We start from the raw sequence: 12238 nt of genomic DNA on the forward strand, positions 1-12238 counted from the left end.
CTTGGGGAGGCACCAAGTTGAGAGAATGAATCCCTTGCCCAAGGTACTGAAGAAATGGTTTAGTATTTATTCATCTGTGTGTCCATACCTCTGTGGATGCGGACATTTACACTGGTGAAGGAGATGTAACATTGGCACTCCTGGTTATAATGGGCAGTGGACTACATACATAAATGAGATAGTTTTGGTTAGTGATTCTTGCAAAGGAAGAAACCAGGATGCTTGTGAGTTACCAGGGTGAGGGCGGGGCTCCCTTCAGTCAGATGTAGGGAAGTGTGCCCTATGAGGGTTCTGCAGAGACCTGAGGGTTGATTAGTCAGTGGGTGGTGTGGTTGGGGGGACTGAGAGAAGGACGTCAGACATCTGGGATGAGAGTTCGGAGAGCCCTGGAGGGGGACTTTGCCATGTGAGGGGAAGTGGTTTGGGGCGACTGCAGAGGCTTAGTGCGAGTGGAAGAGTTGGAAATTCCCTTTGAAGGCTGTACACATCGGGATGAGTCTTGTGCAACAGCTGGAGTCAGAAAGGGCCCTTCCACACCTTGGCACTTATGCCAGCACAGCCTTTATAGAACAGTGTCCTCATCTTTAGACTGTGCATGATCCACCACTGCCAGCTACTGTGTGGGCTTATTCTAAGAATTGAAGTTTAAAGCATGTACGGTTCCTTCTCACCCCCAAGAATAAGAGTTCTGGTGAAGTTATTTTTATTATTACAGGGCACGGGGAGGGATGGCATTAAGCCTGGAGGTTAGGCACAGTCCCGTTTCTGTTTAGAAGGATCTTTCTCGTAGGTGGAGAATGGATTGGATGGGAGTGAAACAAATCGGTGTTTCTAATACACTCTATTTTGTTCCAGGTTTTGGGAAAGGATCACCCCGATGTTGCTAAGCAGTTGAATAACTTGGCCTTACTGTGCCAGAATCAGGGCAAATACGAAGAAGTAGAATATTATTATCAAAGAGCCCTTGAGATCTACCAAACAAAACTGGGGCCTGATGACCCCAATGTGGCCAAAACGAAAAATAACCTGGTATGTTGATAGAGGCACACTCTGTAGATAGAGCCAGAATTGCTTTTCTTTGAACTTTTGAAGTTTGTTTTGTAATTTAGCCTGTAGGTAAGAGTGTATATTTCATTTATATGTGAAGATTACTGAGTACTTTATTTTCTTTTAAGGCCTCCTGCTATCTGAAGCAAGGAAAATTCAAGCAAGCAGAAACACTGTACAAAGAGATTCTCACTCGTGCACACGAAAGGGAGTTCGGTTCTGTGGATGGTAAGAACTACACTACTGCTTCTGAGCGTATACAGTTGTAGAATGCATTAAGAGCGATTTCCTGCTGGAACTTGGTAATACCCAAATCATCCTAGTATTTTCAAGAGACAATGTAATTTGAATTTTAGAAATGATTTTGCAGATAGTGCTTAGAGGAGAGGACATGGCACAGTGTGAGTAGTCCTAGGCTCATTCGCTCACCTACCAGCCAGTGAGCGTTGGAGAACACCCGCGTACTTGCTCTGGTGTCACCGGTTACTCCAGTTACCCCAGGGTGTCGTGCCTCTTGTAGTGAGGGGTGACGGGCCACCCACCCCACATCTTGCCTCACTGCCCTCTCCAGAGTCCAGCCTTGCTTCATGCACAGTTCAGAGCATTAACTCCAGAAAGTCTCTCTGGAGACATCAACAGTTCTGGGATTGTCCTGTCATCCTGGTTCTCAAAGTGCCAGCAGGGATCAGTAGCATCAGCACCACTTGTGACCTGTCAGACAGAAGTGCAAGTTGTCAACTCCATCCCAGGCCCACTGGATTATTAGACTGCCTTAAAGAGCCAAGGCCTGTCTCCATATTCCTTAAAGTATCATAGGTACTTAATACACAGTTTTGGAACAAATATTTTGTAGGATTTAAATTGCTCAATAAAACAGTATTTGTATGTTACATAAGGGGACCCCCCCCCCACCATCAGGTGTTACATAAAGCATTTGGAATGAGGACAGTTGTTACTGGTGTGCAGGAAACCTCAGAATGCATAGGGAAAGAGGTTTTGGTTAATAAGTGTTTTCTTTATCCTTTATTCTTTATGTTTTTTTATTTATTTAGAGAACAAGTCGGGGAGGGGCGGGGGGGAGGGAATCAGAGGATCTGAAGCAGGCTCTGTGCCGACAGCAGAGACCTCAATGCAGGGCTTGAACTCATGAACCATGAGATGGTGACCTGAGCCAAAGTTGGATGCTGAACTAACTGAGCCACCCAGGCACCCCGGTAAATATTTTCTTTTATAGAGAGTTCCTGGAAACCACTCTTGAAAGATCTTTGAAGTGTAGTAATATTATTTTCCTCCCGTTAGTAAGTGGAGCGGTAAATCTCTTTTTCTCTGAGAATCTAGGAATGCCCCAGGCTCACCATTCTGAGCGTGGATTGTGTTTCAGTTGACACAGGACGGGACAGCAAGTGCCTCCCCAGAGTCGTACAGTTCACAGGGGCTTCCATATCCTCGCCTAACTGCAGAGGCTGTCTGGACTTTGTAGTGATTTCAGGTCCTTTCCTTAATGCTGCTCTTACAAAATTCTGTTCTTGGGGAATATTTGTTTCCTTATGACTTGCTAGCTTCATTTTGCTAAAAACCGTAGTATAAAGTCCACAGTTAATTGGGTTCCAGTTAAAAAGGCAGTGTTCCTGTATTTGGATTTGCCTTCCATGCACATGTTAAAGCGTAGGACAGAAGGCATTTCTTTTTGGGCAAGATATGTGTGTCCTGTGGCCATCGATGTGTGACCTCCAGTCTCCCAGGGCCCTTGCTCACGGTGCACATACTGACATGTGCGACCTGTTGTGTTGTCTGGGAGTCGTGCTCTATTAGCTGGTGTGTAGTTGGCTATTCCAGCAACAGAATAGTTCGGAATAGTTCAGTTAGATACGGCTAACCCTGCACCCACAGTGCAGCCTCACATACTGTTCACTTTGTCAAGACCAGTATTTAAAATAGGCTTTAGTGTCCTGTGACATGCCAGGTAACAATCATAGTTCTGTCAGGCCGTCTCGGTGTGTGATCTCGTTTCATTTTCTGAACATTCCTGTGAACTGGATCCAACCTTAATCCATCTTAGGAGTGAGGACACTGTAGACTAAGTGACTTCGCCCAGGTTAGGTGGTTAGTGAGCGGGTGACCTGGTGTGAGCATAGGTTTCTTCCTCGGGAGCCTGAAACTGGTCCTTGAAAGGTTCCTGCGTGCAGACACGGAAGGTGAAGGTCACCCATGATTTCAAGTGTTTTCCTTCTTTCTGTGCCGATTGATTTACACGATTAAAACCATGCTTTACATATAATCACAAATACTGCTTATTTTTCTTCAGACTGGTACCCTAAACATTTTTCGTGTCATAAAAATATTCTCATAAGTGTCACTTTTCAGACTGCTTACCCTCCGTGGTGTGGTGTGGACACGCCGGTTGTCTAGAAGCGCTGGATGGAGTGGCGTGGTATAGGTTCCGGAAGGTTAAGACCGTAAGGGAGTATCTCGCATCTTTTGCCAGGTTCTCTCCAAGCACCTTATTCCTTTTTCTTGGACTTTTGTTTAGTGCTAGCTTTGTCAAATTCTGAATACTCCCCAGTGTTACGTGAAGATTCTAGCACTAAAGTTTCGTTGTAGGAGCCTCAGCATTCGTCAGGTTCGGTAGACAGCCGCCAACCTCTGCAGTTACGTCTGATTCTGCAGTTCCTACGGTCACTGAAACCTGACAGCCTCCCCTCAGTGGGCTCTCCCGTGCTTCGATTTCATAGTATGTTATGTTTTCTCCCCTAGATGAAAATAAACCCATTTGGATGCACGCTGAAGAAAGAGAAGAATGCAAAGTAAGAACACGACGTTTTGAGAGATTTTCTGAATTGAATACGTTGCTTTAAAAATAATTACTCATTTGTTATAATTTAGGGAAAGCAAAAGGATGGGACATCTTTTGGAGAATATGGCGGCTGGTACAAAGCCTGCAAAGTTGATAGGTATGTCTTTTTACCTAGAGAAATACAATTACTTGGAAGGTGCTGGTGCTTTAAGGGCAGCTTGTAAATGACCGAACATGTAAAGTTCCGTAAGATGGTGTGCCTGCACAGTCCCCTGTTGTTTCAAATTCCCGTCCAAAAACCTGTAATTTTGTGTTTTAAATGTTCATTTATTTAGAGAGACGGGGAGAGAGTGCTAGAGCATGTGCCTTGGGACGGGGGCAGAGAGAGAAAGAAAGAATCCAAAGCAGGCTCCATGCTGTCAGCATGATGTCAGCCTGATGTGTGGCTTGAACTCACGAACCATGAGATCAGTGACCTGAGCCAAAATCAAGCATGGGATGCGTAATCTACGCAGCCCTTCAGGCCCTGTTTCTTTGTTTCTGTACCTTAAGCGCCTATTATTAATAAGAAAGAAGCCTCTTGAAGTACTTACATATGCTAAAAGGAACTAGGTTTATTTCAAGTTTCTTAGTAAGACTGTGGTTATGGGCAGAGACACACTCTTCTTCACACACGTCGCACTCTTTCTGGCTCCCGTGTGCTCATTCCGTCTCCCTCATGTGGAGAGGAGGGAGACCGTGAGCAGCAACATTAGGAATACCGTGTCCTTGGGGCGCCTGGGTGGCTCAGTCGGTTAAGCGTCCGACTTCAGCTCAGGTCACGATCTCGCGGTCCGTGAGTTCGAGCCCTGCGTCGGGCTCTGGGTTGATGGCTCAGAGCCTGGAGCCTGCTTCCGATTCTGTGTCTCCCTCTCTCTCTGCCCCTCCCCCGTTCATGCTCTGTCTCTGTCTCAAAAATAAATAAACGTTAAAAAAAAAAAAATTTAAGGAATACCATGTCCTCTTTACTGCCCAGCGCAGAATAAGCTCAGCCCCCAGGGGAGGCATGATGGCTACTAGCCACACCCAGCACAGCTGTTTCTGTTGCCAGAGGGCCTGGGGGCAGCCACAGCCTGGAAAGCACACGGGCGTGTCCCAGCGGCCACAGGGCTCAGTGCAGCGTGCCCTGGCCCCTCAGAGAGTCTACGGTAAGGGTCGGGGTCGCCTCACTGCCTCACACAGCACTGGTAGGCAGGGGATCCTTGGGATAGAAGAACTATTTTAGAATTTTGCTGCTTAAGAAAATACCGTAGAAACTTAAGTGTTTCTCACGAACGTGTCTTTTAGTCCTTTAGATTATGTGTTGTTGACAGTTCTGAAACTTGTATTTAATACTCTGTGTATCCTGGGCTTTCCTACAGTCCGACTGTTACAACTACTTTGAAAAACCTCGGGGCACTTTATAGACGACAAGGCAAATTTGAAGCTGCGGAAACATTGGAAGAAGCAGCCATGAGGTCCCGTAAACAGGTCAGTGACATGCCTTCTATTTTTAACTCGCCTGTTAGAGGTGTTTTTTTGTTTTGTAATTAAAAAAACTTTTTTTTTTTTATGTTTATTTTTTAAGAATGAGAGAGACAGAGCGTGAGTGTTTTTAATATTTATTTTTGAGAGAAAGAAACAGTGTGGGGGGGGAGGGGCAGAGAGAGAGGGAGACAACAGAATCCGAAGCAGGCTCCAGGCTCTAAGCTGTCAGCACAGAGCCTGATGTGGGGCTTGAACCCAAGAACTGTGAGATCATGACCTGAGCCAAAGTCAGACACTTAACTGACTGAGCCACTCAGGTGCCCCAAGATATTTTTTAAAGTTTATTTATGTATTTATTTTGAGAGAGCGCGCGCGCGCATGAGAGGGGAGGGGCCGAGAGAGAGGGGGACAGAGAATACCAAGCAGGCTCCATGCTGTCAGCACAGAGCCTGATGTGGGGCTCGAACCCAAGAACTGTGAGATTATGACCTGAGCCGAAGTCGGATGCTTAACCAACTGAGCCACCCTAGGCGCCCCTCACCGCTTGGAGCTTTAATTGAATGGGTTGAAAGAGTCTTTTTTTTTTTTTTTAAATATTTATTTATTTTTGAGAGGAAGAAACAGAGTGTGAGTGAGTGAGAGAGGGGCAGAGAGAAGGAGACACACAATCGGAAGCAGGCTCCAGGCTCTGAGCCGTCAGCACAGAGCCCGACGCGGGGCTCGAACTCATGAGCAGTGAGATCACGACCTGAGCTGAAGTCGGACACTCAACCGCCTGAGCCACCCAGACGCCCCGAATGAGTCTTTTTTAATATGACTTATCAAAAGCTTGACTTAGAAAATATTTAATATTTTAGTTTGTACAAACAAAACTATATTATTTAAAAGGTCGTAACTATAGGGACGCCTGGGTGGCTCAGTGGGTTAAGTCCCTGAACTCGAACCAGGCATTGGTCTCAGGATCTGGAGTTGAAGTCCCACGTTGGGCTCCGTGCTGGGTGTGAAGCCTACTTAAAAAAAAAAAAAACAGACCATAACCATGACACCGAAAGCACAAGCAGCAAACGAAAACCTCGATCGGTTAGATTCACCAGAATTAGAAACGTGTGTGCACTCAAGGACGCTGTTCAGATAACGAAGATACCCACAGAATGGGTGGAAGTGTTTGCACATCGCATCTGATGATGCTCTAGTGTCCAGGATGTATAGAGGCAGGAGGATTTCCTAGTTAAAGAGCTGAGCAGACATTTCTCCAGAGATGGTGCACAGATGCCCACGGGCGCGGGCGGGTGAAGTGCTCCCCATCGTCAGCCACCACCCTGCTTCACCCCCATGGGGACGGCTCAAGTGCGACACAGAATGTAACAGGTGTCGAGGGAAAGATGTAGAAGTTGGAGCCCCCATGTGCTTCTGGTGGGGACGTGAGGCGGCGCAGCCACCGTGGACAGCAGCGTGGTGGCTTCGCAAGAAGGTGAACATGGGATCGTCGGAGCGTTTCCTTCATCTACTGAGGCGTTTAGTCATGTGAAATACGGTGTGAGGAGATGGAGGGAGGGGTGCCCTTCGTGCCCTTTAATGAGCAGCTTTCAGAGTAATGAGTAAGGGTGTTAACCCTGTGTGTGTATGTGTTTTTGTGTTACCTTGTGTGCACACGTGAGCATGTGTATGTGTGTCTGTGTAAATATATAAAAACGTATGTGGAGATGGCACGTTTGGTTTTGTCTTCTATCTCTTTAGGACTGGAGAGGCAGGTGTGAGTTTTTCCCTCCACCCCCCGGCTCTTTTTTAAGTTTATTTTATTTTTGAGAGAGAGACAGGGAGAGAGAGTCTCAAGCAGGCTCCGCACTGTCAGCACAGAGCCCGGTGTGGGGCTCAGACTCACAAACCATGAGATCATGACCTGAGTGGAAAGAAAGAGTTGGCCGCTAACCACCTGAGCCACCCGGTCACCCCAAGTTTTTCCCTCTTGAATGGTACATATGGAGGCGATTATGTGCTTGCTGGTTTATTGCCGCTTTTTGTCTGGGGTTAAAGTGACCCGTGTATACCTTAGAATTCTTTTTCTGAACAAAATCTGTGCGGACTGAGGAGAGAAAACCCAGGCAGAGTTGGTAGCAATGATGTGTCCCAGCCTGTGCCCCTGGAGGAGCCCCTTTCTTAAGTCTGGCCATACTTCCTGGGTCTTCTGACTCTGGAAGGCTGCTTGGGAGCTGGGCATGCACAGGGGAGAGCGCCTGGAGGCATTGGGAGGCCTGGTGGGGGTCTGGCTGTGTGGGGCTGCATGGCATTCGGGCACAGTGTCCACGTTTGCCACCCCTGGGGATGGAAGGTGGCTTCCACCGCCTTGATGCTCATCCCAGCTCTAGACTTCTATGACCTGTCATCAGGATTAGTGCCAACAATCCAGGCTTTGTTTTAAAGTACCAGGATGATGTTTATCAACGAGCGGAGTCTGGGGATCAGGAGTTGTAGAAGCTTAAAGAAGGGGATTGTCAGTGCTTTACCGAGAAAGGTCTCCTCCTGCCTGGTGAGGGGGCACGTCCGCTTTACCGTAAAGTCACATTAGTACATCATCTGTCTGAGATTTGTACCTTTTGAGAAAGACCCTATGGGAGTCAGCGCAGTATTTGCACGAGTTGTTGGGGTTGAAATCCCATTTAGAGTATAGATCGTTAGAACTGAAATGCACCCGGAGAACAGTCTGTGCTGTGGGAGGCCGTCCCTGCCGCAGTGAAGTGAAGTGAGCTTGCTGCTGCCCTCTCGCCCTGACACTGGGGCCGTCTGGGCGTTGTCCCGGCAATGTCTGATGAGACTTTGCAGACGGAGAAGTTGAGAGGGTTCCGCACTCGTGTACCTACCTGCCTCCTAGGTTCTGTCTTGAACGTGTCCTTGCTCTTCGGCACATCTGTCCCAACTGCCCATCCACAGGTCCTTTCTTGGGGAGGGCGTTTCAGGTTTGTATGTGTCAGTTCATTTCCTTGTAAATACTTGAAGTGTGCAGTTTGCTTGCTGGAGCCCAATGTTTGTTTTTTATTTTTATTTTTTCATTTAAAAGTTTTTTTTTTTTAATGTTTATTTATTTTTGAGAGGCAGAGAAACAGGGCACGAGCAGGGAAGGGGCAGAGAGAGAGAGAGAGAGAGAGAGAGAGAGAGGGAGACAGAGAATCCGAAGCAGGCTCCAGGCTCTGAGCTGTCCGCACAGAGCCGTGGGGCTTGAACTCACGAATTGCGAGATCATGACCTGAGCTGAAGTCAGATGCTTAACCAACCGAGCCACCCAGGCGCCCCTATCGTTTTTTAAAATTCGAGGTAAAACTAACCGAGTGGAATGCCTAAGTGTTAGGTGTACGTTCCTGAGAATCACTGCTCTGAGTTTTTCTTTCCAGTGTTTAAGAGCTGTTTTGTTTTTCTTTTCCTTAGTGAAACTTAACTATCTTAGAAATCCTTAACGAAACTTAAGTTCTAATGGATCAAACCCTTTCCCCCTTGCCTGGCTCACAGGGTCTTGACAATGTTCACAAACAGAGAGTAGCTGAAGTGCTGAATGACCCTGAGAACATGGAGAAGCGGAGAAGCCGGGAGAGCCTGAACGTGGACGTGGTCAAGTACGAGAGCGGCCCTGACGGAGGGGAGGAAGTGAGTATGAGCGTAGAGTGGAACGGGGTAAGTACAGTACACAGCCGCCGGCGTGCCCGGCCAGGCGCTCTGTCCCCGCGTCCCCCGGCCGCGGCCTGGGCCAGTGTCCTGCAGGGGTGCCTGCCAGCACTTTCCTCTTGTCTTATGTGCCAGACACTTTCCTGTTCTCAAATTACGTACAAAATTAAGATTTTTGTAAGTTTTTACCTTCTGCTAATGATGAAGTCTGTTACTTGTTTGAAGTGGTAATTTTCTTCTCCATAGGAACCCATGAAAGCTGTTTGGCTTAACTTTGAGCACTTAAATGCTGATTGAGTGTCCTGGTTATTTAAAGCATAATCCATAACCTGGATTTATTTTAATATTAGGATTAGCGTGGCAGATAACTAACTCGCTTTGTTAACTTAACCCATTTTCATCGCTAACTCCAGCGCTCCTAATTTCACTGACCAGGCTGCTGTCGATTTTGTTAGAAGTAATTCAGATTCCTTAAAGGGAGGTGATGTTGTCAAGTAGTACTTGTCTCTAGGAAAGAACAGGTTGGGATGGCTGCTGTTCGTGTCCCACTTCAGTGCTGAATATCATGTTTCCCCTGGGGGTCCAGGGGCTCATCTCTCTCCACTATCATCTGCGAGAGGTTCTCGGACACAGAACTGCAGAACCCGTGCCTGTGTTTGGGACCTATCCCTCCAGGCTCTGCCTCTGGGTTTCACGACTTTGCCTTTATGGATGTTCTTACCACTGCTGTTTACCCAGTGGTTGCTGAAGAGCGTGTGGCCTTCTGAACATTTTTTTTCTAGTGTATTTTGGTCACACGTGGGTAATATTTTTGTCTATTGAGCTGGTATCTGTGGGATTTTGCTTTTATCAGAGAGGATTGAAAGCAGGATTAGCTTTAACGCATCCAGGTGCACTCTCGATTTTTTTATCATTATTATTTTTTGAAGTTGTGGTCCAGTTTGATTAGCTGATATGGTGCAGATGTTTTGCCAAATAGTAGTTTCGGGTTTTTCTATACTCCATCTTTTTGAGTGTATTTATTTGGGATTTTTCTATAGCTGTAGCGGTTTGGTAAGGATTAGCAATCTAAGCAGACACTTTGTACGTAATGTTAGGGGTCAGAGTTTCAGAGAGAACATCTTTTGACCGTCTTTATCTGGCAGCTGCCTCGCTTTGGGTTTTCCTGTGCCAAGACAACCAATCAGCATCCGCTTTGACCATCCCCCTGTCGGGCTGTAGTCCAAACAAAACGATGATGGTGCAGGCCCTCCTCTTGCCCACATCTGGCCACACTGTGTACTGTACTCTCCCCATGGTTCCTGTCGTCCTGCATGCCTGTGTAGAGGGCCACGTCCCTTCTCCGGCCTTTGGAAGCCAGGGTGCAGATTTGATACTCTCGAATGAAGTTCTGGAGGAGCTGTTTCTTGAGACAGTATTTCTAGGTCAATCTTCCTGTGAAATCCTATCATAAAGTTATTGACAACGTGGAGTTGTGTTACGTCTTCAAGACTGAGACTCAGGGATGAGGGAGAGGCGCTTCCCATCCAGGGTGGAGGGCTGGTAGGCAGCTAGTCAGGCCTGCCGCGGGGTCCCAGAGGCCGTGGGCACAACAGTCACTCCTCTGGAGCACACGCTTGGCCCTCTTTCCATTTCACATTTCCCGTCTCACTTTGGACACGCTCTCACTTAGGACACTCACACGCCAGGCTTTGGACCCCTTTTTACTCGACATTAGACACTAGGAGCTCTGCATCTTTGACAGGATCCATCACAGGGCTCATCGATTGGCTGTGGGGTCCATTGGCTGAGAGAATCTAGATTCCAGATCTTAAGTCCTTCCTAAAACTCGCTTTGAGCAGCAGAAGGATCCCTTTTTTCAGAGTCTCAGCTCAAACAGTGGCGAGTTGAGAACTGCCCAGGTTAACCAGGCGGGGAGCCGCCCAGGTTGGCGTGAGCACCGCTGGGCCCCCGAGGTGCCTGCTCACATTCAGTCCGCCCTCACCTTTGAGGGAAAGCCACAGCTCCCAGCTTCTGAGGTGGTGGTACTGAGCTGTCCTGATACATGGTCGAAGTTTCACTTTCAAAGCATCCTTGTTCTGCTTTAAGAAGAGACCTGATAAAAGGCAGTATGCACCCTTGCATTTTTTTTGAGTGAACCTGGGTGAGGGGTAGTTTTGTGCAACCAAAGGAGCCCGTTTTAAGTGTCAACTTCTAGTGAGAAGCTGGTAGACCGCAGTCCCCACGTTAGTCTTTGTCCAGGTGTGAGAATAAGTGTCCCTTGCCCTCTGTGTGTGAGGGCGGAGTTCCCCCAGATGGCAACGGGTTTAAGGACCGTTGCCACCTGCAAGGGCTAACCGGTGTGCCGCAAGAGTTTCTAGTGTTACGCAGTCCAGATAAACTAGAAACGAGTTGGGAGTTGAGGTGGGCGTCAGGGCTAGGCCTGTCCTCTGTAATTTCACGCCACGAATCGTGAGTTTCTGTTGGTGGCTTCAGGGTTTTCCTGGCTTGTTTTATCATCCCAAGAACCTGTTTTACATTTATAATGAGAAAATGCCACCTGGATTTTATGTTGGCGTTCCGCATTAGAGTTTTTAAGTCTTTGGAAAACAGTTTCAGTGCTCTTTAAAAAGTTTAAAAACCGCTACCTTAGGAAAAAGCATCGTGTCGCTCTGTCGGGCAAGTGCTAGTCTAGTGGGGAGGATGGCGGGCGTAGGCCTGGCTGCCCGGTTCCGTGATCAGAGCCGCTTACGCCAGACTGAGTACGTGTCCTCATTCTCCACGCTCAGAAGTAACGTCTAAAACGAAGGGCAGCTAGTCCGAGATCAGGCACACTAGGCATAGTTGCCCCCTGCAGACACTGAGAGTCTGGGTCTCAGCACAGGACTGAATTCTGTGCTATTAAAACGCAAGAAAAGTAAGGTTACTGGATATATGGTGACAATTCATAGGAAATTTTTGGATCAAATTCTTAGGGAAGTGCAGTTCTGTTCTTTTAGGTATGTACCATAAAGATTGTGATTAAAGTGCTTGAAAAATGTGACTTCCTCAAACTTATTTTTGTATAAAGTGTACAGTTCTGAAAAGCATTGTCAAGAGAAGCCTGAGTTCTCTTTTATGGTCCTGCTAAAAGTGCAGATGCTGTGTGCACAGGAATCCTTCCTGATACATCGGATTCCCTTTACCCTCTGTCCACCTGGCTTTGTGTTCACTGAGGGCTGGTTCCCTTCAGATACACGGGAGTCCCTGGGCTGCCTA

General features: G+C 47.4%; 1 protein-coding gene across 12 annotated transcripts in view; it reads left to right on the top strand.

Moving 5' to 3' along the window:
- The window catches only part of KLC1 (kinesin light chain 1), a 65953-nt gene that overhangs the window by 39206 nt on the left and 14509 nt on the right, over window positions 1–12238 (top strand). For 7 of the 12 annotated variants that reach the window (XR_006219134.1, XM_042990680.1, XM_042990679.1 and 4 more), the window contains 6 exons: window positions 856–1029; window positions 1176–1275; window positions 3802–3851; window positions 3931–3998; window positions 5242–5350; window positions 8849–9010. Coding sequence is in view for 11 of the 12 variants with exons in the window: in XM_042990680.1 (XP_042846614.1) it covers window positions 856–1029; window positions 1176–1275; window positions 3802–3851; window positions 3931–3998; window positions 5242–5350; window positions 8849–9010 (663 nt within the window). In the remaining variant the exon portion in view is untranslated. The remainder of the gene's footprint in view (window positions 1–855; window positions 1030–1175; window positions 1276–3801; window positions 3852–3930; window positions 3999–5241; window positions 5351–8848; window positions 9011–12238) is intronic. The other 5 variants (XM_042990683.1, XM_042990687.1, XM_042990688.1 and 2 more) reach the window with 2 other exon arrangements.

The sequence above is a fragment of the Panthera tigris genome, chromosome B3, assembly GCF_018350195.1.
Source record: "Panthera tigris isolate Pti1 chromosome B3, P.tigris_Pti1_mat1.1, whole genome shotgun sequence".
In the NCBI taxonomy this organism is placed as follows: Eukaryota; Metazoa; Chordata; class Mammalia; order Carnivora; family Felidae; genus Panthera; species Panthera tigris.